Source organism: Lagopus leucura, unplaced genomic scaffold (genome assembly GCF_019238085.1).
Source record: "Lagopus leucura isolate 7727_CA_CO unplaced genomic scaffold, USGS_WTPT01 Super-Scaffold_100057, whole genome shotgun sequence".
Lineage (NCBI taxonomy): Eukaryota > Metazoa > Chordata > Aves > Galliformes > Phasianidae > Lagopus > Lagopus leucura.
The window spans coordinates 1,392,852-1,418,029 of record NW_024962303.1 but is presented as its reverse complement, the minus strand read 5'-3'; the positions used below and the strand labels follow the sequence as shown (position 1 = coordinate 1,418,029).

Genomic DNA, 25,178 nt, shown 5'->3' with positions numbered 1-25,178 from the left:
TTGGGAAACATCTCATTTGAGAGACTCTTTGAGAGCAGGAAGGGAGGGAGCTCCAGCTGCACTGAGAAGTAACTGAGAAGATGGAAAGTCAGCCCCGGAGCTACATTGGATGGGGCTCAGAGCTTTTTGTTCCTGCAGTGTTTTTGCTTTTGCTATGGCCAAGCTCCGCCCCAGCTGTGCCCTAAGGGCAGAGCCTGACCCGGCTCTCACGCAGCTCTTCCCAAATGACTCAGACCCCTGCCCATGGAAAGGGGAGTGGGACCTGCACGAGCTCCAGCCCCGCTATGCCAACAGTGCTGGAAACCAGCATGCTGCTTCTCCTGCCCTTCCAGCACTCCTGGCAGATGGCAGCAGCTCCCGCTGCCGGTCACCTCGGCCCTCCCTGCCCTCCCCCCAGCCCTGGGGCCAAAGGCTGAGCTGTGGCCCCTCGCCGTGCTGCCCGCCGGCCCCTGGCTTACACTGAAGAAGGCATTTCCTCTGCTGTCCCTGCTATCAGATCCGGCCTCTGCTCCAGCTTCTGTGGGATGGGAGCCCTGCACGGTGGGTCTGGAGGTCTCACAGGAGGACGTGTTATCATGGGCTTATCACCATGGGGCCGTGGCTTGGGGACACCATCGTACTCTCCTGCAAGGCAGAAGATCAGAGACGGTGCGTGTGAAGCTTTGGCAGAGGATGTCTTTGTGAAGATGCATTACTGGGCTGCAAGAGCACGCTGCTGGCTGTGTTAAGCCCTTCAACTACCAGGACCCCTAGGACTTTCTCAGCAGGACAACTCCTTAGCCACATCTCTTCCATGCCTGCATTTGTAAATTCTGATCCTGAATTTCCTCTTTGCTAAACTATAACTGGAGCGTCTCCTATTTTCTCATCCATCCTGCTGGCTTCTCCAGTTTTTCAGAATTACCCCCAAGCTGTCCGCACTGAAGCGTGAAGCAGTGTTCCAGCACCAATTTTAAAGCAGCAGTATAGCTGCAATATAACTTTATTGCTAATTCAGTGTTCTCCTATTTATACGTCTCAGGACCAGCAGCCCATTTTGTTGTGCTGTCTCCAGATCATGCTGTCAGCACACTATGTGTGATAATGTGAAAACATCAAATCTGTAAGCACTAAATGGAGTTGGTGTACAAGCCAATTTTAAAAGCTATTTTACTCTTCCCGAGGCAGATTTACACCTACCATTTAATTCAACAAATTTAAATTAAGCCAGTAGTGTTAGTCAGATGAACTTTATGTTTGTGCTACCCAGCCAGGCCTTTTATTCTTTCTCTTTATGCAGCCCCATGCTTTCATTCTCTAAATACAGGGCTGTGAAGCTGCTGGGGATGACAACATCTAAAAAGCACTGGAGAGCGCACAAGTAAGCCTGGCAATGGCAGAACTAGCAGTATTTCTTATTTACGACCATCATCTTAAGGATCTCACCCAGCTCAGCTCCACACGCACGCAGTTACAGCACCGTGTGCCACACGGTGAGCTGTGTGCTGGCCCTGCGGGGGACAACGCAGCCACACAGACACACCAGCCCCTTCCTTCAGGGCACAGACAGCACCAACCCGAATTTGGCCCTAAACTCGTTACTTCTACCTATCGTGCATACAGGTAATGCTTATTAAGCCATACAGAAGCCCTGCTCTGTCACACCGTGGCTGTGACACAGCTGTGCCGCTCACCATCTCTGCCGCAGCCGCCCGGCCGGGGCGCAGGCCTCCTGGCGTGGAGCGTGGAGGTCCGCAGGGCAGGGCTGCTCACCACACCATTGGCAGCCTTGCCAGGCAGCTTCGCACCCCCGTCCTGCAGCCTGGCCACCAGCTTGCCCACCTCCAGCTCGGCAGGCGGCCGTCCCGGTTCCTCCCCCCCAGGCCGGGGTGCGGGCATGCGGCTGCGCAGCAGGGGTCTGGGGGCCTCCGTGGTGATGCTGCCGTTGGGGGTCTGGCTGAGCTGGTCTGCTGTGGAGCCGAGGGACAGACAGACGGGTTAGAGACAGACGGACGGGTTAGGATAGAGTGTGGACATGCAGCCAGGCAGCAACTGAGGGCTGTTCTGCCAGTGACAGTTTGAGCTGCGAGGCACTGCAACCTCTGATAGCAGCTCTTACTTTCCTTTCTCACCCAACACCAGAACGCACTGTCTGCCATGCTGATGGCCTTGTCAATGCAATTCTGGTACTGTTTACACAGCTCCTGGAAAGGAGTTAAAAGAAACAGGAGTGAGGGAGAGTGAGGAGAGCAGCGGAACTGACCTCCACTTCCTTCCACAGAAGCCCCAAAGAAGACAGGTCGTTCCCGCAGAGGGCGTTTGGAAATGGTGATGGGTTTGTGCCTCCGGGCAGCCACCCTGGGGGGAGGCACTGGGGGGGCAGCGCTGTCTTCTGGGGGGCCCGAGTAGATCTGTAAGGACAGACACATCTTCAGATGGTGCTCAACAGACCAGGCAGCATTCCCAGGGCCGGAGAGAGGTGCTGTGGCAGCCCCACGCTTCGGGGTCGGGCGCTACAGCCCTGCATACGGCTGCTGCCTTTCTGCAATAGGCAGCTTGCTACACACCACAGCAGTGCTGAGCTAATTAACACAACGAGATCACAATACAGAGAAAATGTGCGGCAGCAAATTATCTCAGCGCAGATTAAGTCAGCTTTCAATCTGATATGTTCTGAAAAGAGTCAGGTTTTCCACACTAACCAGGCGATACAATCTGCAGCAAGCACCCAAACAAGCTGCTGCATTGTTTGAGATTTAACAGCAAAACACTTCGGCTCTTGGTTTACAATGAAGCGTGTGGCACCCTCAAATTACCTCAGATGAAATACTGGCACAAAAACAATGCTGGTTAGCAGTTCTATCTCCTTTTCTCACTGCTCATATGACACCTATTTGGTTGGGGTTAATTTAGAGGCTTTTATTTACGTCAGACCACTTATTAATAGCTGGGAAAAAAAAGAATAAAGCCTTTGAGCAGTCTTTGATGATATGAAACAACACATTAAAGCCCCACATCAACTGCTTTTGCTTTTTTCCCATGGGTATTCACTGAATTCACATTGGGCTTCCAGGAGCGGATCAGTGTGGCAGAGTGGCAGGAGCTGCTGGGAGACCATGGCATGGCCCAGGATGGCTCAGGATGGCACAGGATGGCACGGCCGGACCATTCTGTGGGGTTGGCAAGAAGCACCTCAGCCCTGCGGATGAGCTCAGCCCCAGCACAGTCTGGAGCAGGGCCACCTCCCCCTCGGCAAGTCCTCTGGTACGGAGGAACCCACAGATATCTGTCCCTCAGATAAATTCTAAAAGGACGTCCTGATTTGATTAACGATGTCATCTTTGTAACTTAAAGCACGTTTCTCCTTCTGCCAGGCAAACAGAAATGCTGGAGAAAATCACGAGCCCCTGAGCTCTCAAACCTTCTCCCTCCCAAGGTCTGGGCAGGGGGGATGGCACCGCCTGCTGCTCCCTGGTGCCTACAGAAGTACCACAGACCTCTGCTTTCATGAGATGCTTTTCAACATCTTGAAGCCACTCTCAAGCCCCACCACACTGCTCTTTTTAAGATGTGAGTGCGGCTTCTCCTTTGATTCTGCCTTTCAAACAAAAATCCAAGTTAAACAACTGGAAGGTACAAAGATATTGACAGATCCTCGCGTTTAGAACGTTTGTACAGCGAAGAGGCATTTCCAGAGGGATCAACTGATTTAATTTAGCTGTGGCACTGATATATAAACTGCAGAAAGAGTAATTATCCCCAAAGACTTCATGAGTAGTTACTTTGTCCTTAGCCTTCATATTGCACTGCCTAAGTAATATCTCTCTTCCTCCAGGCTCATTTGAAGTGTTTGCATATGTGTGAGCTGAAGACGCTTTCAGCTCCAACAATGAACTTACACACTCCATCTAATAACTGCTACTAATTTCACCTTATTGCCGAAGAAATTAAAAGCAAGCAGAGAGATGTCTGGCTTAATTAAAGGTTGAATTCCATTTCTTGGAGGCAGCAGTGTGAACCTCGTGTTGACTCAGCCTGAGCAGAGGTGGCACCAGAGTGACAACAGAGGCTGAGCTGGGAGTGAGCACTGAGCATCGCAGCAATGAAGCCCTGCTACGAGAACTTGAAAGCATTCGTAGGAACCCGCAAAGAAAGCAGATCTTCATGAGCTTTGTGTGCAGATACTCCTAAGTCCCTCTGAGCTTTTATATCCCACCTTTCTGATTTCAACCCTTGGCATCACAACTCACGCCATCCTTTTGGTCCCTGTTTGGTCTCTGACTCCACGTTCACTTTTGCACAGCCCTGCTCCTTCAGCTCTGGCCTCCTCATCCGCTCCCCCAGCAGAACATTCCCCTCCTCCCATCCCCTGCCATCACTCGTGGATGCCATCAAACTTCTCCTTCCTTCAGGACATTAGGGATTCTTCCCACACTATAATTTAATGTGCTATGAAGGACCAAATTCATGCTTAGGAACCTGAAGCACAGCGCTGCGGGCACGAGCTGGGTGCTGACCCTGCCTCTAACAGCTCAGCCCCAGCAGCAGGTCCCTCCCCAGCCCCACACCTGTGTCTGCACAGCCCTATGCACAAGGGATCATTTTTATCCATCTTTCCATACTTGGTTGCTTTGTTATTTTTCCTGTTGTAATGGCAGGCAGTGCCATGTCTTGCATCATGCCTGTCCCTAGCGGTTATGCTGTACTCTGTCTCCTGGCTTCAGCACAAGAAAGCATCATGTCCTGTCACCTCCAGGTAGAGAGGACACTTTCAATACAGACGCTTTCAATACAGACGCTTATCTTATTTAAAAAGAAAAGCAAAAAACCCAGTAGACTAAGAGTTTTCCTACAGGCAGAACTATAGGCAATAGGGAGGAATGTCTGCTATGCTGCTTGTTTCCCTGTGAAGCATTTCAGAACAGCGTATTTTAAAGGAAAAATGCCACCCCTTAAGGAGACCACAAAAGAAAGAGCCAAACTCCAAGTCGTTGCCACAGCAACAGCTGGCATGGAGGTGGGGAGTGGTGGCACAGCCCCATACCTTCCCAAAGTGCTCGATGAGAATCTCAACCACGATGTTCTGGAATTTGATGTTCATCATTGCTGCCACGGTGTCCTCCTGTGCCCGCATGAGGGTCGGTCCAAATATCACCCCCATGTTGGATGGTGACATCAGGTTCTCTCGGCTGTGCTCACACACGCTGCGGAGAGGTGAGAGAAAAGAAATCGTCTGTCACTTCTTTAATGTTTCCAAAAGGATCTTATTCTAAGAAATTAAGAAGATGCAACAAGAATCAGCTGTTCATTTCTCCTCATTTTGTTTCATCAGAATTTGTTTCCCACTCCTGGCAGAGACCCAAGGTCTCTGTGCAGTGCTGCAATGTGCATCATCTTCAGCCAGGACCACTATGGGAGAACAACGTGCTGACAGCAGCTCTGCTCCATCCCTTCTGATGTCCGGTTCCTAATTCTGCACACAAAAGCCACCTGTGCAACACACACACAAAAGGAATCATTTCACTTGGAATATCCTATTTATCCCTGCACGGGAACTGTTGATCACAGCCTGAAGCTCTGATTGACCACCTGAGGCGAGCACTGAGTCAGCCCTGGAGCACAGGTGAAGGCAATTCTCCTGCACTGCCGGAAGGGATGGAGCCTGGCTGCGCCTCTCCCAGAGCCATTTAAGGGCTGACTGCCAGGGGGGAAGGATCTGTGCTGGAGATCCCTCCTTGAGGAGGTTACTGTGAGCCAATGACATTGGTGATAATCTTACTAAGCCTGGCCACTGTACACCCATTGATGGTACAATCCTAAACTGACTGCTGGCTTTTATTTTTCTCTCTCTCTGAATACAGGGAGGCCACTGGAGAGTTTCATAAACTTCCACAGCATCTTCCTTCTGAAAGAGGCACAGTTTCAAAGAACAGAGCTCTCTCTATTCAGCCTGGGAGGAGCACACCAGTCACTGACTGAAGCATTAACCACTAGATGGACACTCTGTGTTTTCAAAAGCAGCCAGCCTGAGCTCTGAATGCCAAAGGAGAGAGGCTCTGATGCTGAGATTTAATGAATTCCTTATACTGTAGCTTTCCTTAGAGAGGCTTCTGTGAGCGCAAAGGAGGTAAGGAACAGAATTTAAGCGTAAGCACTTTGAAGAATAAATGTCACCACCACCACCATTCCAGTGTTAGCTCTATCAGACTGCAAGGCAGATGCTCTCATTCTGCCACATACACAGAGAGGCTTCAAAAACACACAAACAAGCATGAAGGGCTGGAAGCAGGCTGCAGCAGGACCCCATCACCTGCACTCCTCACCCGACAGAGGGCACAGCACCAAGAGCTCAGCATTGGGTGGGAGGATGTGGAAATCCCAGGGCCGTTTATTTTTGCAGCAGTCCAGCCTTGGAAAAGGCTTCTCCAAGGACCCAAAGTGAACCTTTCCACTCGGCAGCCATTGCTTCTGTAAGTCCTGCTCCTTCCTGACCCACGCACAAGTTGCTGCACAGCCCTCCCCCATGGGGTGGAGAAGGCAGAGTTTCTGTACCAAGCCTTCCCATTCGGTGTGATGACAAAACAGGAAGATTCCCATCTTCTCAGCGCAGTGCCGGTGCCATCACCATCAAGGAAGTGATGCTTTCAGTTACTCATTGGCAGAAGCAAGCAGAAGCTGCCCAGCACCACCAAGCACCCGCTGCCAGCTCACCTGTATGCTGAAGCCTTCGTGCTGCTCTAAGGGCTCAGGCCACTGAGCTGCAGATAAAACCAAAGCACTGTTCACATGCAGCCCAGAGGCACAGATCTTATGCTGTTCTGAACCCCAGACCTCCTGTTCTTGTTAACTGGACTGAGAGGCGACATGTTTACAGCTCTGCTCTCTCAGATGGTGCTTCCATGTTAGAATTGCTCCTTGCTTTGTGCTTGTCAGGAAGGGAATGGAAGCAGCAAGCAGAAAGAGGAGCATCACTTAGTGCAGAGGGTAGCAGGGCTCATCACACCACTCGTGCAGTCAGAATGTAAATTCCCGGGGGGACAGTGGTGGATGCAGTTTTACAAACCTGCCACAAGAAAAGGCTTGCTCTGCTGATTCCACTATTCCTCTTAGTTTGGCTTTAGAGAAAAACATCTGCTTACTTGACTAGGTGTCGTATGAGGAGCTCTAACATCTCTCTGTTCTTGTCAGGTAGTTTATAGACCAGGGCATGAATGGCTCCCAGCCTGTAGTCCAGGTTCTCAGATTCTGGAGAGAAGTAACACAGAGAAAAGTTTGTGCCTTTCAAAGTAAATACAATAAAAGAAAAGTAAAGCCAAACAAAATTCGTGGGAGCCGTTCCATCTGCAACACAGGGCTGGTTGGCCAAAGCCAGTGATGGGAAGCAGAAAGAAAATGAGATTACATAGCAACAGGGTAATGATTGTGAGAAACAAAGCGAAATGGAAAGAGGGAGAAATGAAGCTTGAAAGGGAGCGCAGGGCCAGCTCTTCGCTGAGCACAGGGATGGGCTGGGCATGGCCAGGTCCTGCCCCTCACACTGCACCAGGGGAACCCCACGGCCCATTTGCTGGGCATCTCCTTGGCCTGGAAAGCTGCAACACAACAACATGAGAAAATGAACTGCGGGAAAAATGGAGTCCTTGACCCAAAGAGGTCACTTTCAGACACATAAATAATCAAGAAACAATCAAATACTCCATGTGAAAAGAATAGTGTGGGATCTCGGTGGCTGGGAAGCTTAATGGTGCAAGTTCTGATGGGGGAAAGGAAGGGATTTTGCACATACTCAGCCACCATGGGTTTAATCAATGCTGAAACTGATAAATCTTGGGCTTGAGCACAGTCAGTGGGTGGTGCAAAATTTTCCTTTACAAGAAACGAGAAGTGTTAGTAATTTTCCAGGGGTCCAAAGTGAGGAGAGGCGGGGATCTCTGCTGGCCTCCTACCGACTCCAAGGAGACACGGGGCTGCGAAGGACGCCTTCATACAAAATGTTTCTGAGCGTGCCACCAAATGCCAGCACTTTCATGCTGAGAGGATGACTAACTCCCTGCATCCCCCTGCGACCCACCTCAGTGTGCTGGCTCTCAGCAGCCCGAGACGCAGCCAGCTCAGAATATGATGGATTATTTGAAAGAGCCGTAATCACAGGACAGCTGAGGACTGGCTGGGTTAGCACAGGCTACGTCCTGTTGGCTTACCTATGCTACTTGGCTAACCTCTGTTAATGTTGGCTGCGACTCAGTCCTGAGAAGTGCAGAATGAAAACACACTTCTTGTACCAGTAGATGCTTTGGATTCAACACCCCGGGCCAAATCTCATGAACTAAAAGGATCACCTAACTCTGCTTGGCAACATCACATCGCATTCCCTCACTGCTTTTAAAATAAAAATCTTGATTCTTTTGAGAACTCTAGAGCACTTGTGATCATCTGCTTTCAGGTTAGTTGGCACGTCCTGGCCCTCCAGACCCTCTGGAAGGATGAAGCCCTGTCACAGAGAAATGTACTGCAATAGCATGGAAAAGAAGGGAAGAAATACTTCCATCATCTTCCTCTCAAAATTAAGGACCCAGAAGAGAGGGCTGGTGGCAAGAGGCAGATCCCCAGGTGCAGCCTGGCAGAGCTCTCTCAAGCCATTTGAAATGCACACTGGCTCTGAGCACGGTCACACCAGGCAGGCATGCTGCAGCGCTCTGACCCCACGAAATCGATGTCACGGTGTGTTTGCCTCAGGCCCCTCTGCAGACACTCGTGTGGCTCCTCCTGGGAGCAGCTGGAGCCCCAGTGCCCACCCAGCGGTGCTGGAGCCATGGATGCTTCCAGAGCCCTCTGTGCCCTACAGGGATCGGCACAGGGAGCTGCCTCTGTTGCTGTGAGGCATCAGGCTGGGGGCTGTACTTACTGGCAGCCAGAACCAACTCCTTGTGCAGCTTGTACGTCATGACAGGCTCCGACAGGTTCCTGCAACAACCAGACAGAAAACTGAGCTCTGGGAGGACAGTGTGGCCTCATGACTGATCTCCAAGGTCGGGAGCAAATCTGCTCACCCACCAGCCTGCTGGTTCCCGGTGGCACCTCCCCAGACGCGCTGCAGGATGTGGCATTGCCACAACAGGCATATTTCTCATAAAGAGAAAAGGAAAAAGGATGCATTCCCTTTTCCAATGCCTCTGCTGCTTCTTTCCCCTTTCCTTTGGCCAGATGCTCACACCTGGCAGTTCTCTTTGCACCCAGACTGCCCAGAGCAGTGGGATCTGCAGCATTACCTGAGGTAAAACTTTAGTGAGCTGGTAATGGTCTTAATGTCCCAGTCACTGCTTTGGAGGTCCACATCCCCTGGGCATTTTGGATCTGGAGGAAGAACAAAATGGCTATAAAATAAGATCCACTTTGAGGCTGTTATAAAAAACAAATTCAGGGAGGGCACCACTCGAGATGAACTAAGCTAGAGCAGCCGGTGGCCATTCCCAAAGGTGGAAAAGGAGAACAACAGTGCTAGTGGCAGAGAGGCTGTTACTCTGGATGAAAACATCAGTGCTGACCAGGGGCAAAGGAAGAAGCAGCAGGTAATATTTGGTGGAGAACAGTTAGCAAGGACACATTCCCTGCAGTTTGTTTTCTTCTAGTCAAGGCTGGCAGAAACAGTGCATTCCCACAGACCCAAGATCAGTCTTTGTGTACCCAAATAACCCAACTGTCTGCTCCAGTCCCTCACCCCAAGGACTCCCCAGCAACTGCTCTGGGAGCATTTCGCCTCACTGCATGGGGAGGAGGGGGCAGGAGGAGAAGGCAAAGCCGAGCACACACCCCTCATGTTCCATCCAGCTGCATGACCAACCCATTGCTTTGTGGTAGGGCAAGCTGAAGGGCGTGGGTGGAGGGGGCAGCTGGCCTAAGGAAACAGACTGCATGACTTAAATAAAAAGAACTAGGACTAGAGACAGAAAATCTACCTCCTCACTCAAATTCAGGAAGAAGTTGCTCTGCAGCAGCTATTTCTGCTCAGTGTTGTTGGGTTTTGGATGGTGAGTTTGAACACAGCAGGGTGGCAAGTGGTCAACCCGAGTGGTGAATATTAAACAAAATGAAAAGCCACACACAGCTGGGGGTCAGAAGGGAAAAACACAGCGCTGCTTGCAGGGAGGGTGAGAATCCAGGAGCAATAAAACCTGAGGCTAAGTAATTAGTCATCGGGCAAGTGTAACTGAATAGCTGGCTCCATGGGAACTGAGAACAGCTTCGTGTCAGCACAAAGAAGTTTTAATAAACAACAACAATAGTAAATGCAAAAACAGCCTTTGAATGCTACATTAATATCAGATGTCCGCACACAGAGCTGACAGAGGCTGGCATGTGCCCGAGGCACACAGATAGAACACAAACACACTTCCTGCTCTGTGCTGCAGCCCTGCCAGCAGTGGTGCACGGGGCACAGGGAGGACAGCAGCCACAGCTCTGGGCAGACCCCAGGGGTGCCCAGCTTGGAGAAGTGCTGCTGAGCCCCAGGCACCACTGATCCCAGGTGTGACAACCACCCAGCAATTAATGTGCCTGTATGAAACGCAAGATTTAGAGTGCAGAAAGTTTGCTACAGAAGTACGTATGCTGACTGGTCCGTGAAAATAACCACATCCCTGCAGCCCCTCAGGGGGGCATGGCAGGTCCCTGCACTGCCCAGGCAGTGCATCCCAGCAGCGGTGGTGAGGTGGGTGGGCACCCAGCGCAGCAGCACCAGGGCTGTCCCTGCCAACCGGGGGGCAGTGACTTGGAGAAGAGCCTTCACACTGCCCATCTGCTGGGGCTTCTGCAAGAGGAAGGGGGGAAGGCACACCCCCACTGCTGCCATCACCTCCTGCTGCTTCCAGCACCCACAGTCAACGCAGTGTGAAGGGAGAGAGTGGGAGTGGGCTGCAGAGACTGCTCTGAAAAGCAGGAGAGGTGCTGGAGGAGCCAGTAGCTGCTTTCCATTGACTCATCTCGTTGTAAAAGCCCATTCTCCTTGGCCTGACCAAACAATACCAAAACACGACAATCTAACCACATGGAATAATCAATTCTTACCAAAAAAGGCATTCAGCAATTTCTGCACCTGAATATTGCTGCCAACAGTTCGGTAGACGCCCTCTGTAGAAATTCCTGAGAACAACAAGAGCAGGGTTAGCCACAAGCTAGTCCAAAAGCACCATCTGCTGGAGCCTGCACCCAGATACCCAGCTGTGTGCTGCATGGACAGCCTGCACCCAGATACCCAGCTGTGTGCTGCACGGACAGCCTGCACCCAACCTGCACTCAGATGCCACCATGGGCTCCTTACCTTTTGTCTCCACAGCATTGATGCACTTCCGCACAAACTTGAAGCCAACCTCATTCAGCTCCACTGTTAAAACAAAGCAAGAGGTCTCAGCTGCCAGAACCTCACGTGTGGTCCCTACAGAAGCCCTGTGCACCCCACAGCCCCAGCACACAGCTGGCTATGCTTCTATGGAACCAATTTTGCTGAGGAATCATTCAGTGTTTGTTGGATTTCTTTTGAGCTCCAGCACCCCCCTGCCCCCTCCCTGCCTCTGAGAAGCCTGGTTCAGAGCTCTGCCATGTGTGGATCTGTGGCTTGGAATGAGTTGAGTAATCATTTTACAAATATCTGCCATTACAACTCTTGTACGTGATAAGATCATGCCAATTCCACTTCTCTACATGATTAGATCAAAAAGCCAAAAGTGAAAACTACAAAAAGCAGCTTCATGTGCTGCCTGAGTGAAGCAGAACACAGGTTTGGCTCCAGCTGATCAGTGCCTGTCTTAAGGCACTGTGAAAGAGGCAGTTATCAATTATAGATGCCCTGTAACTTCTTACTCGTATGATTCAGCTGACTGGGAAGACAGCTTTCTAGAGTACGAAATTCTAGCTGAAAAATCTGCATTCAAACTTCCACGGTCCAAAATCAGTCCCACTTTACCTGGGTTTCAAACTTAATTTTGGCTGAAAATGTTGACTTTGAGGTAAAGTTTGGTTTAGGGCTTATGCCTCTGATAACACTAACTCTAAGATCATTGAAGTAAGCCAATCAAGTGCTGATAACAGCAGGCCCTAAGCCCCAAGAGCCCGCCTGCACTCAGCCCATGAAGCACCGTGCACCAATGGGGGACACTGTGGTGACAGCAGCACGGGCAGCCAAGGAGCTGCATCCCACCCTGGGTCCTGCTATAGCCTCCCTCATGGAAGGTGTCCTCAGTGCCCTCACCAATCTCTCTTGCTGCTGCTCTGGCGCCTATAGGTACACATGGAGCTCTGCACCCCTCTGCATGCTGCTGTCAGTACCTTTACTGAGGAAGCTCACCATTACCTGCCTGTGGTACCAGGCACCATCGGGAAAAGAAAGAAATGACACATTCTGGGAATTACACTGCCCACTGCAGAAACCAAAGGTGAGCATGTATGCAGGGAAAGGCACTGCCTGGCCTCAGGACAGCTTCAATATATCAGAGGAATAGAAATGGAAATAACTCACTCTCTTCCTGCTTCGTGATGGGACTGTGATAGATCTGAAAAAGGGAATGGGGTGGAGAAAGAAACAAACATAATGCATCACCATTTGGTGCATCATTTCAAAAGAAAATGCAGCCCCCCCCCAATTCATCGCCAAGAGCAAGACTGTGTCCCAAGGGAAGTCAGCTCACAATTAAGCGAGATGCCATTGCCTATGGAATAAATGAGCTTGCTGACTTCCTACAGTTCACTGGAGCACCTCTTTCAATTTCAAATCTTCCAAACACGGAATGAGAACTCCCACTTGTCCTGCAGGTGTCCTGTGCAGATGGACAGTCTGGCACACAGAGGTCTTCTGCTTGTTTGTGCTTTATAAGAAGATTACCTCAGATGTCAAGACATTCCTTCTTCACCACGTACAAAAACATCTTTTGTACTTATTTTAGGAAGAACAAACAGTAGATTATATTCTTGATAGAAAATAAAAACTCCTTTGTACACGAGTGAGTGCGTAAAATGAGTATCAGACACCTGCTCAGCGAATGGCTGCCCTCTGAGCACACCCACCCTCCCTCTCATTCCAGGCTGCTTTCTGCCCAAAGCATCAGGCACACAGCAATGCTGGGGGTGCCCACACCCCACCTCCTGCTCCCACGTCCCACAGCCCCAGCAGCCAGCACTCAGCCCCAGCAGCAGGGCAGCGTGCAGCCTCTGCCAGCCTGTCCTAGGGAAAGGCTGCTCGCAAAAACCAGGGGGAAACCACAGGCAATGTGTTTCCCCACAGTGCACATCACACCACAGGAAGTTCAGTAAAATGCAGGAATTCATGCTTTGCTCACATTAAAGGAAGGAAATAACAGCAGCCAGGAACGCTGCTGAACCTCTGCAGGGCGGCTGCTCCCAGCCTTTGCAAACACTGCTGAAAGCAGGTATGAATAAAAACGCTGTCATGCAGATTTGGGAGTGAGTTCAGATGCTGTGATGTCACAGTTTTTAGGAAGTCTGACAATTGCAGTTAAATAGAAAACGTACCAAAGCTTAAAATGGGGGAAGCCAGCATTCCCTCTGCAAGCTGTGCTGAGATCAGACAGTGCAAAATCCAATTTCAAGTGTGTAGTAACGGAACTGATGGCTTGAGTTACAGGTGAGCAACTGAAGAGAGATCTGTGAAACTGAGCCTGCCAATTTTTACTGATCTTCCTCCCACCAGCAGAGGACACTGCATGACAGCACATCCATGAACTTGGAACACTCACCGGCTCCTTTCCATCCATGGCTTCCATCCACAGCCTTCGGTTAGCTTCAGAGAGTGCCTGCAGAGTGATGGTCCCAGACCTGCGCAGTTACCCAGGGGCAGAAGGAAAACATGGAGCAAAGATCAGTTTTTAACAAACAGCATTTCTCCAATATTATAGGGCTGATCTTCCTGGAGACCACTTAAATACGAAGCATCTCACCTTTCATTAGTTTCAATGTCAAAACAAAACCTTTTGTCTATTGAGTCAGTCTTTCTCCTTACACAGGATTTCAGTGTCAGGTCCAAGGTACCCTGGAAAAGAAAGTTGAAGCCAAACTCAGGAAAGAGAACCATTGGAGAGGATGGAACGTTCCTCAGCACCCTCAGTCCTCAGCCCAGCTGATGCTGCACAGTGAGGCCCTGGGCACAGCCATGTGCTGGCAGCACTTTGTGGTGGATATGAACCTCAAAATGAAGGAAGCACTGCCACCCCCATCAGTGCCAGTGCCCACAGCCTCTGACCCACATGGATGAACAGAGTCAGGAGAGCCCCATAGAATGGGCAGCCCGCTCCAGACTGTGTCTGCTCTGTGCACGGCCACGTCCATCTGGTGGCTGTGCTGAGTGCGGCCCCTCACTTGGTTTTGTTTGGTTTTAAAGAGCACTCTTTGTTGTTGGGGCACTTGAAGATGCGGTCAGCTGTGACCTGGAGGTGCAAACTGCCAGACTGCAAGAAGCTGGAAGGGAGGAAACCAAGTTAAACCCCGACCTGCAGCAAGAGGCCTCAGCAAACATGCTTACAGCACACATGACAATAGATGCCTCCAGTGCATAGTTTGGACTTTCCTCTGCCCTCTGCCAAGGGCTTCCAAAACCCACAATTTCACTTGATTGCTGCACTGCACTGAAGGCTGCCAAAGAACACAGCCCATGAGCTCGCACTCTGCAGAGAGCACACATGACTCGAGGCTCCCAGGGGATGCTGCTCCATGGCAGAGGCAGTGCTCAGAGCCACGGCCCCATCCAAGCGCCCTGCCCCTTCCCTTGCACTGCAGGAGCTGTGGGGAACTCCCAGACACATCCCTTGCTGGTGAAAAATGAAGTACGGCGTGAAAGAATTGGGTTCTTCAGCTGCTGCTGTACTCTACTGCTCAGAGCAGCAACTTCGGCCCTCTCCTCCTCTCCTAACCGTATCCTTACAAGTAAATAGAAATCAAAATTGCAAATCAGTGACAGTGCAAATATGCAAAGGGAAAGAAAGAGTGCTTTTAGAAGCGCTCAGCTAGAGACTGCAGGCAGCTGTGTGCACGCCAGGCTGCAGGCTCACAGACCGTCTGCACGGGACACACAGAAGTCGTACAGACACACACAGCTTCCAGCCCCGTCTGGAGGGCTCTGCTCTAGCTGTGCTATCTCTGCTTACAGAAGGAGATGGAACAGACTGACTGAAGGTAAAAGCTAGGCACTGGGCATGAAAGCACTCACCTGCTTAGCACCAGGCTTCTGGTCCATGGGGGTCATTCTTAAGGTTTTCGCCTCTTTTTCGTACTGGCAATAATACTTCACCCAGGAGATGCCCAGTGCCCCTGTGGGAACACAGGGAAGCAGCAGTCCTTCAATACAGGTTAAGGACAGAAATATCTATATATAAGTATGTCTGTGTATATAATGAAAAAGTTAACTGCTCACAGAATAAGTTATCTGTTGACTCAAGGGGCCATGCAGGCTTCTGTCCCTTGAGTGTTCATGCTTGCACAACCAATGAGTATTGGTAAGAGATGAATTTGGTTGAATTCAGTACAGAATCACAACTCTTGCTGCCAGCAGCTAACCTTCATCACCGCACAGCACTTCAGCTCTGCTCACGTGCACTCAGAGCCCTGTATGAGCCACTACATATATGTGCAGTGCAGAAGGTGGCACCTTTCTGATGCCCAGACTGACTTATGAGGACAACCAGGGTCACTCTCCCAGTGCCTCTTTGACGCCTGGACCAGGAATAGAAAACGGCTGCAGAAAATGTGGGGACCAAAGGCCTGTGGCTCTGTGAAACCTGCACCAGCAGAGCTGACTGTCTGCAAGGGCATGCACTTCACCTGAGCTGAGCTACACAGGACAGTAAACAGCAACAATTCAGCATCCAGCATGTCACGCTGAAGGGACCTGAACAGAAGCAAGCAGTGCAGTACAAAAAGCTACAGCAGCAGCCCTGCAATCATCCCGGAGCTGCACACTGAGGTAGGCTATAAATGAAATCCTTATCAGAGAGAGGAAGCTGCACAGGACAGCATGTTCATTCTGATGAACTGCAGACAAGGAGCAATCTGCCAGAGCTCCGGCTCTCTGGCTACAATGGAATCAAGGACGTCATTTTTTCCCAACGTGGGCAATCAGCTCCTCGTTTACGTGGCTGGCACAGCCTGTGCCACCAGCAGGAAAGCTGTCAGCTGCAACTCCTCAGCCAGCACGGGGCACAGCCCACGGACTCCCCATGGGCTGGGAGCTGAGCACAGCCCTGGCAGCAGGGCTCAGTGCCCCTGCAACATGCTTAGTGCAGATGAAACCATTACATTTCTCCTGAGTGTACAGATAGCCCTCGATGGTTGGCTGCCCAGGGAGCTTGCACGTCAGGGGGGCTTCCTTCATCCTTTTCTTCAGGTCTTCCAGCTCCTCCCGCGTGCTGGAAAAGTGGTTCCTTGTCTGGCAGGGGAACACACAAAGAGGTATGTCTGAACAAGAAAAAAGTCATGTATTTCTGATTAAAACTTCAGCCTCAAACTTTAGGTACTCTGGCAGAAAGAATCTGTCCCCAGCTCCACAAATTCACATGAAAGCTGAAGCTGTAAGAACAGGGGACTTCCAAAGATGGTTGAAGGGACAAGGTTTGACATATCGTACATTGAAACAGCAGCGAAGAGTCATCACTGGGAGGACACTTTTCTTTCAGTGCAAGAATGACAGCACTTCTTAAGGCTGGGTGGAGGAGGAGGAAGCACCAGAACGCCCTGCACTGCCCCTTGGGTAACGGGTGCATTCTCCTACAAACTTAGGGTGCTGATTCCTCAAAAGATCACCCTGCACTGCTTGGCGTGAATTCTAAGGAGTTGTGTCAGTGCAGGGTACAAACTGAAGGCATCTTTACAGAACACCACTCAGACCAATTAATAAGTCAGCAGCAAAGTTGGCCTTATGGCTGCTGCTCCATGGGAATGAGGGCAAGCCATAAGAGTGTGAGGATAAAGGGCTGTGACAAAGATCCTTCACCTCATGACTATACTTGGTCAGCAGAGGAGGTTACCAAAGCATTCAGCAAGCTGGTATCATTAACATGAAAATCTAAGAATATAGATTTAGAATATACAACTTAAATCTAATGAAATTGGAAGGAATTCTTAGGCTAGTTTATGCACAAGGTTAAACGACGCGATGCTGACAGCCTCCTCTGGACAGAACCTGGGGTTTCTGAAAAGCACTGTCACAGCACTTGCAGACTCTCCTGTGCAGGAGAGCAGATACACATGAACTAAGGAGGAAATAACTGTCTCTGCATTTCCCACAGTGCAACCATAGAGTGTATTTTGCATGGCAAATAGTTTCAAAAAGTTATAAACCCAAATGAGAATAGAAGTCACATGAAAAAAAAACACATTCCAGCTGGGCAGGACGTACATTCTGCAGGCTGAGCTGGAGCTGCTGCTTGTAAGGGAGGAAATCCTGCGTGAGCTCAACCGTCAGGTTGTTGTATGTAAAGAGGCTGTGGAGAAAAGCCAGCACCTGCAAAGGAGGGAAAGGACACAGACTAAACTTATCTTCTGAAGTTTCTAATCAGAGGAAAGTTCAGCAGGATGCAGGCTTTGAGAAATTATATACACAAATACATTTCTTGCAGTTTTGGAGGGATGTGAATTGACTTACTGACCACAGCATCTCTAATACCTAGCTCTGTCTCCCACAGATATACTGCCTTGGTAAAACACAACCCAAATGAAAGGCACTGTTTGGGAAGCAGAAGCTGACCCTCAGAGAGAGCTTGTCTGCGCGAGCAGCGCCAGGGCAGGGCCCTGCACACAGCCTGGGCCAACAGAGGAGCAGACCTCAGAAGGCTGCTGCTGCTTACCAAACACAAGGCGCCCAAGACAATTAATAACAAGTCCCACCTGCAGCGTGCTACTGGCCTGCCCTCAGGATGGACAGACAGACCTGAGAAACAAGTCTGTGGCTTCACAGTCATCCATCAAACACCACCGGAGCAGCAGCAGCCCCAGCGTCCAACTCCTGTTCCACCATGAGAATCCCCAGGCCTGAATTCAGTCTGGTAGCTCACTGCTTTCTGTGACTGTCACTAAGTCAGCACACCTGAGCATCCAACAACAGCTGCTGAAGTGAAGGGAGCTCCTACCGGTTCGACAATACTGAATTTCTTGCTCTCTTGTACTTCCTGGATCTGGTACACATACTCAAGGGAGGACTCAAAGAAATTGTGCCTCTCTTTGTCAACCTGAAGGTCAGCCTGAAAGAAAAAGGGTAAGTAGGTAGAAAAAAATAAATCACATCCATCCAATATTTGACTAGCATCTGTCTCTCAGCCCAGAAGTAGTTGTGCCCTCACTTCAGGCAATGCCTGCCCTGTGTGTTTGGCTCCAGTTTTGAACGCTGGCACAGAATCACAAGACTCGAACACTTGTTGTTCTCAGATCTGCCCTTCTCATTAACAGATCAGAACTTCGCACCACGCAGTAAGGACTGTGCTTTCCCTAAGCACGTTTGTTATTCTAACACAAGCTCCTTCTCCACCCACAGCCCTGCTGGTGAGGACAGCAGTGTCCTGAGCCCTCCTGAATTCTGCCAGGACCTGAAACCAGCAATTCCAGAGCTGCAGCACAAGGGAGGACACTGGCACGCTGTGTTACCACACCTTATACAAACTCTGCTTTGCAGAGGTGTTTGTAACTTGATCAGACACATCTGATTTGATCCAACTGCCCTGACATGGGCTGGGACTTTCCCTTCCAGCTGCAGAACATTTGGCAGAAGCAGCTCAAAGCCTTCTGCCACTGCCCTGCTGCCTGTGACAGCAGCGCACGAAGCCACAACTGCTGCCCAGCACTCCAATGTGAACTGCCACGTCTGTATCCCTGCCCTCACCCATGTGAATGGGCTTTAGGTATATTCTGGAGATACTTCTAAACTTGACTGAAGAAAACTCCACACACACCTCCTGTAACTGAGACTCCTTCTTTTTAGAGGAGAGGTGCAAATGGCGATCCAGCATGGAATAAAACTTCTCACCATCCTTCTCAAACTTCTTCTTTCTTTCCTGTAGATGGAAGAGTTGAAGCAGGACCAGTTATTGTATCTTTCACATAAGAACGTGCTACAGTAACAAGATCTTCAGTGCCATTCAATGTTCACACGGAAAAATTCCGGTGGAATCAGAACAGAAGGTCGCTTTTCATCCAGCTGCTTTCCCCAGGTATTTGCTTACATTGGATTCAGTTATACTTTGTGACCAAGCTCTGGCAAGATCTTATGGCACAGATACTCAAAATATTTTCTCATGTCAACACTGTGGCGAAAGCCCCATAGAAGAGTTACTGTTCCCCTCCTCAATCACTGCAGTGTCAAGTAAACTTGAGATGCCCTAACCATCAAAAACATGCTCACAATCTGCTCTTGTGCTGCTCACTTAATTCAGAAACAACTGGGTAAGCACTTTCATCCCAAAGACATGCCCAGGAAAGAAAAGATTTATGAGGAGCCTGGCAATTTTCCATTCTGAAGCTTTTATCATGTGTTTCTGAACTGTATGAGAACGAAAGCAGAAGACGAGATGGGTGACACATGGGGGTGAAGTCATCGTCTCTTCATTAGCAGTGCTGGAAACACAGATCACAAACCACAGGGTCAAAACTCACAGAAATTTCAGTGTGTATTCAGCCTGAACACAGCCCAAATGCTGCACCCAACATTACAACCAACAGTGATCCGACTCCACTTCTGCTGCAGTCTGCTGCTGATGGTCTGGTTCCTACTGACCTGTTTTACATCTCAAACATGCAAAGCACAGGCATGCAAACGTGAAGTGTGAACTGATTTGTTAAGGAAGACTCTATGAAGGAAGCACTACAACAAAAAGATTTGCTTGTATGGACAAATCTTAAAAGGTAAATGTCTGGAACAAGAACAGAAAGAGAAAATTGAGAATTAAGCCCCGAGGGCACCCAGGGACAAGCTGAGCTGAGGACTGTCAGCTTGCTGAAGCCTTGCAGTGACTGTGAGACCACAGTGAAGAATAAATCATCAGCAGAAGCCAGGTTAAAAAATATTCACACAAGAAAGTGAAGCACCAGTGACTGCTGAGAGGCAATCATATCACTAAAATTAAGGGTGTTTAGTCACACAGCAGCCCTGGTGCCAGGCCCAAGCAGCTGAGGACTGCTGCCTGCAGGGGATGCAGAGGATGCCCAAACCCTCTGGCTAACTTCTGAAGGCTCAGAAAGTGGAAAGCAGAGTTAGGACACCTCAGCCTATTGTGGAATTAATGGTATCTTCCCCCAGCTAACTCCTAAAAGCCCTGAAATGCTGTTCTCTTGCACCATTTCAGCAAACATACCAACACCACCTTGAAAGAGGCCATTAAATACTAGGCAGTTTGCTCATGAATTCAGCATTGCTTGAGTTTGGGGATGTGCTTCTCAAATAAAGTTCTTTTTCTTCCTTTGGTTAGTTCTGCCATGAAGTTTTGCTTCCCTGTTCTGCCTGTATGGACTATTACATGAGATGTCCTTCACAGTGGGCACGTGGGGCTCCCAGCTGGTGCTTCAGCTCTGTGCAGTCAGCCCTTGCCTAACTCTCTGTTTTCTTGGCCCATTTGCTCATAGCAGCTACTGCTGTCTTCCCTCTGGAAGAAGAGCTGTTTTCTGGTGGGCACACACGAGCACACACTCGGATGTTTAGTGGAGCATATGGAGCTTTCACACGCTGGGAGACAGCACATGGTTGCCCACCTCATCCCCTGCGGATGGCATCTGTTAGGGCCGGGCAGAGGCACTCACAGTCAGCAGCCAGGCCAAGGCTGGCAGCCTCCCTGCAGCCTGGCGGGGGAGCAGCTCGCCTCCAGCACTCAGACTCGTGGCAGTGGGCACCAGCTCCTCAGAACAACCTCACGCTAAGGTTGGACAAGCACTGCTGCTGGCTGCCTTCCTCAGGAGAGGAATTCTCACCCCAGAAGCGTCCTGCTTCTCCATTCCTTGCACACTGCTATTTGACAATTAGCAAAACGCAGCAACGCTTGCAGAGGCACCAGGCTGAGTATTCCTGAGTATTCAGCAGCTCAGAGTAGGGTGGGCTGGGACCAGCAAACCCTTTTACCTGTAATTGCACCTACTGCATGGCAGATGCACTGAGATGATGAGACCCCTGGCCAGGATTGGGTGTATCTTCTGGTATCACCCCCTGTGCACCTAACTCTGTTAGCTAATGGATGCCTAAGGAGACCCAGCCATGAAACCCAGAAGAGAAGAGTCCACCAAGAGTGAAACCCAACGTGAGAAGCACTGGGCTGAGGAGCCAACACCAGCAAAGAGTCAGAAGAAAACAGCACCCCCATGGCTAATGCTGGTGATAAGCAAATCCAAAGCCAGACAGACACAAAATCTGTCGTGAAGCAGGAAATACCACTTCTGTAAAGTCACACCTCAGAACTGTGTGCCACCAGGTGCCATGTCTAACAAAGCCAGGAACATAAGATCACTTTCATTTCGGTAACAAGGAGTCATGAGCCCCATGGTGTCTTGTAGCACACGCGCTAAACCAGAGCTGCACCCCATGAGCAGCACGGCAGGCTTGCAGATGGTTGCATGGCAGGAGGATGGCGATGCCAGCAGCAGGACACAGATGCCCTGGTGATGGTGAGCTGACACACAGATGCCCTGGTGATGGTGAGCTGACCCCACGCTGTGATGGGAGGTGCCCATAAGGCCTGGGGGCCACGCAGAGCTTTTTCTGCAGCAGCAGCCCTGTGGGAGCAGCCATGTGTGCAGCCGGTCATCTTGCACTCTGGCTAATTAACATACAACTGAAAAGCAGGAGGATGTACTACAAATCCCTCCTGATTTCCAAGCCAACGTTTCTAAGAGCTTGTTGGCTGCTGAACAGAGCAAGCCAAGACAAAAGGGAAAAAAAAAAAAAAAAAAAAAGAGCACAACAAAAGAACCAGCCAGACTGAAGCACAATCCAGAAAGATGAGCACAAATGGATTCCTCATGAATATTCAGCAAAGGGCAGCATTATCTCCCCAGTGAGACTTGCCAGCGCTTGAGTCCAAGAAGCCACCCTACTTTGATCTGCTCATAGCAGAGATGATCCCACCCAAAGGCAGCCAGCACAAAGCAGCACACCTTGGGAGCAGTGAGGGCACAGGGGGACTCATCAGGATGTCCCTCCATTGTCTGTTTGCTGTCTGTGAAGAGAGGCACAGCACAGAGCCTGCCCAGAGCCAGGCGGCATTGGCTCCCCTTTGGTGGCTCCAGGCCACAACCACTCACAGCTCCATCTCTCCATCTGCAGCAAACATCTCTCTAATGACCTCTCCTTCTCTGATAACTGAGAGCTCCACCATCCCCGCTACTAAGGCCACACATCAAAATCTTCTCATTTTCCAGCATCACTGCTTCACCCAGCACTCCTGGCACTCAAAGAGCTTCTGATGAAGAGGAGATGGCATGTGGCAGGACACAAAATCCCCTGAGCTCATAAAACAGGTGGAGCGCAGGCTCCATGAACGCGACCTGATGTGAAATGGGGACGCAGGCCATCCCATGCTTGCCCTCCCTCACCCAAAGCCTGCACCCCTCCGATGCCAGCCGTGTCCTTCCCGTGCCGTTCTCTTCGCGCTGCTTTGTCTTGAGCAGAACGACGTGTGAGGCCAGGGCTGGGAAATGGGTGAGCTCAGGCTGTCCTTGGCTCTTATGCACAGACACTTACCCAGCGACCCACAGCTGGAGTGACAGCCCCACAGCCTGCAGGGCTCGAGGTCCCGCTGACACCCAGCGCCGCCCCAGCACTGCACATGGCGAGGGAAGCTGCTCATCCCCAGGAAAATGGGTTAACGTCGGCTCAGATGTCTCAGTCAGACCGCCTGGCTTCTCTCCAGCCACAGTCATCACAAAGACTCAATTCAAACGCTCTTCCTATCTGGCTTCAGCATCTCGCACAAAGAACAGAAAACATCTCACATAAGGCGCCTCGGCCAAAATGTGGGAAGCGAATCAGAGGGCACAGGCCATGCCCACCACATCTGCGGTCTGCATGGCAGCTGCCGGCCTCCTGCTGCCGGGCCCAGGAGGGCTGGGGCCACGGCATGGCAGGCGTGGGGATGGAGGGAGGGCCCTGCCTGCCCTGCCTTGAGGGGGAGCACAAGCAGCCTGAGCGCTGTGTGCCCCCTGAGACCCATGTGCCCCTGAGCCATGAACCCTGTGTGAGCCCTCCTGCGGTGGGGAGGGGGCACAGCTCTGGAGGAGAGCTCCGAGTCACAGGCAAAGTGACGCTGGCATGGCGAGGGTTGGCCCAAGCAGAAGCAGCCTAAGAGCCACGTTAACACTGCCATCTTAACATCTGTAGGCTGTTGCCCTCTTGACTTAAGTGATGCATAAATATGAAGGGAGAAAAAGCTTGACCTGTCCCCCCAAATCATTCCCATGGCTCCATAAATACTCGCTGCTGATGCAGGCAGGGCAGTCAGAGGGAGGCTTCTCTCAGCCCCTGTGTTTGCAGCGCAGACGCACAGCCCCCAGGCCTGGAGGCGCTCTGTGAACCACCCCAATGGCCAGCGCTGCCCCACCGTGCTCCCACTGCTGTGCTTGCCCCGAGGCACGTTTTACAAACGCAGCAGTTGTACGGGGGGATTCTGAAGGGGAGGATGGTGATCGAGTACCATTTCTTAAATCCTGTATTTATACAACGTCAAAGGCTCCAGATGGGCTGGGCTGAATCCAAGCCCCAAGTGTTCTCCAAAACATCTCCATTTCTGAGCTGGTTCCGAGCCAGCTTCGTTTCAAGCTGCCTCTGGGTAACGTGGAACCTGGACTTCTTGATAGCAGACAAGGGAAAAATAATCTTTCCTACTCAACATGCGCAGTATTTGATTTTTACAGTTTGTTTCTTGTAAAGTTTCATCCATCTGAAAGACTCATTAGAAGTTTTACTTAAATATTTTATAACAAAAGTGCTCAAGTTTTGCTTGCTGGCCTCTGCTGCTCGTCCTCCCCCTCCTCACTCCAGGACACATTTATGGGGGGAAAGCATTTCATTTTCAGCATTAAATGAACAGAAGGGAGAAAAGGGAAAGAAGCAGGGAATAGTTCTTAACCCTGCTTTGAAACAAGCATTCCTCACTCAGGACAGAGACAGAGCTGGAATTATGCCAGAAGAGAACCCAAAGAATTCAGGAAAAGGTTTTGGAGCCTCTTATGACTGAAAAATCAGAGTAAAAGTCACCCCAGCATTTGAGCGCCAGCATCAGACGAGGAAGATTCTGAACGCATGCAGCCTACATGTGGTGCAACAACTGTCTGCTTTCACAAAACAGCACACAGCAGGAAGAGAAAGGAATTCAAACACAGCACTAGAGAACAAATCTCTTTGAATTCAAGAGAAATCAGTAAGTCTTACCTTGGTGAACCCTATTTGCTCCTTCCGAAAATTTTCCAAAGGTTTGATCAGCAAATCACTAGCATTCTGTACCTAACATGCAGAGAAAGGAACACTGTAATTACAGGGCACAGATTCATTTTCTCCATAACAGAGGCTGAGCAGGGCTGGAAGCCAAGAACTCCTTGATCTTTTCTAAACGAAAATCTTTTCTGGCTCCAAACTTGTGCTCTGTCCACAGGTGAAGTCTCTTAACCTCCTGTATCCGCTTGTTTCCATTTGTAATGCATGGAAAACATGAACCACGGCCCATGAAGCTTTGTGAAACTCTGGTAATTAGCAAAAGGGTTTCTCCCCCCCTGCCATATGCACATGCACCGGCAGACAGTGAACCAGATCTCTCTCCCCCATGTTCGTTGTTATTCCCATGAAATCCCCAGGGCCAACCAGAGCTGGAGCCCTTCAGGACGTGCCTGGTGCCAGCTGCAGGCACACGGCCAAGGCAGGCTTTGCTCCTGGTGCCCCTGCAGACCCAGCACCAGAACCAGGCTGGGAGCCTCTGTTCAGACAGCACAGCTGTACTCCCTCCTGCTGGCCCAGCACGCTGCTGCACGAGCCCTACTTCCATGACAGCACCACGACTGCTGTGTGTCAAACTGGTGAAGAAGGGAAGCCTGCCCTGGTCTCCCATGTTTTACAGAAGGGAGAGGGGAAGAGAAGGGGATGTGACACTGCATGGTGCAGCCCTTTCAGGCAGTTTAAAGCTGGTGAACATGATGAGAGTACGAAACATCCTGCGAGAACTACTATAAAGAGACTGTTC

General features: G+C 50.5%; 1 protein-coding gene across 4 annotated transcripts in view; it reads right to left on the bottom strand.

The window, feature by feature from the left end:
• OPHN1 (oligophrenin 1) overlaps positions 1-25,178 on the bottom strand; it is a 47,765-nt gene that overhangs the window by 4,030 nt on the left and 18,557 nt on the right. Inside the window, exons 4-21 of one of the 4 annotated variants that reach the window (XM_042886355.1) lie at positions 24,377-24,448; positions 18,921-19,022; positions 18,105-18,215; positions 17,375-17,479; positions 16,276-16,405; positions 15,191-15,291; positions 13,926-14,017; positions 13,725-13,803; positions 12,491-12,524; positions 11,297-11,359; positions 11,044-11,118; positions 9,249-9,333; positions 8,885-8,943; positions 7,119-7,224; positions 5,024-5,183; positions 2,243-2,390; positions 1,674-1,949; positions 459-624 (exon numbers count right to left, since the gene is read on the bottom strand). In XM_042886355.1, coding sequence (XP_042742289.1) covers positions 459-624; positions 1,674-1,949; positions 2,243-2,390; positions 5,024-5,183; positions 7,119-7,224; positions 8,885-8,943; positions 9,249-9,333; positions 11,044-11,118; positions 11,297-11,359; positions 12,491-12,524; positions 13,725-13,803; positions 13,926-14,017; positions 15,191-15,291; positions 16,276-16,405; positions 17,375-17,479; positions 18,105-18,215; positions 18,921-19,022; positions 24,377-24,448 — 1,964 coding nt within the window. The remainder of the gene's footprint in view (positions 1-458; positions 625-1,673; positions 1,950-2,242; positions 2,391-5,023; positions 5,184-7,118; positions 7,225-8,884; positions 8,944-9,248; positions 9,334-11,043; positions 11,119-11,296; positions 11,360-12,490; positions 12,525-13,724; positions 13,804-13,925; positions 14,018-15,190; positions 15,292-16,275; positions 16,406-17,374; positions 17,480-18,104; positions 18,216-18,920; positions 19,023-24,376; positions 24,449-25,178) is intronic. The other 3 variants (XM_042886356.1, XM_042886357.1, XM_042886358.1) reach the window with 3 other exon arrangements.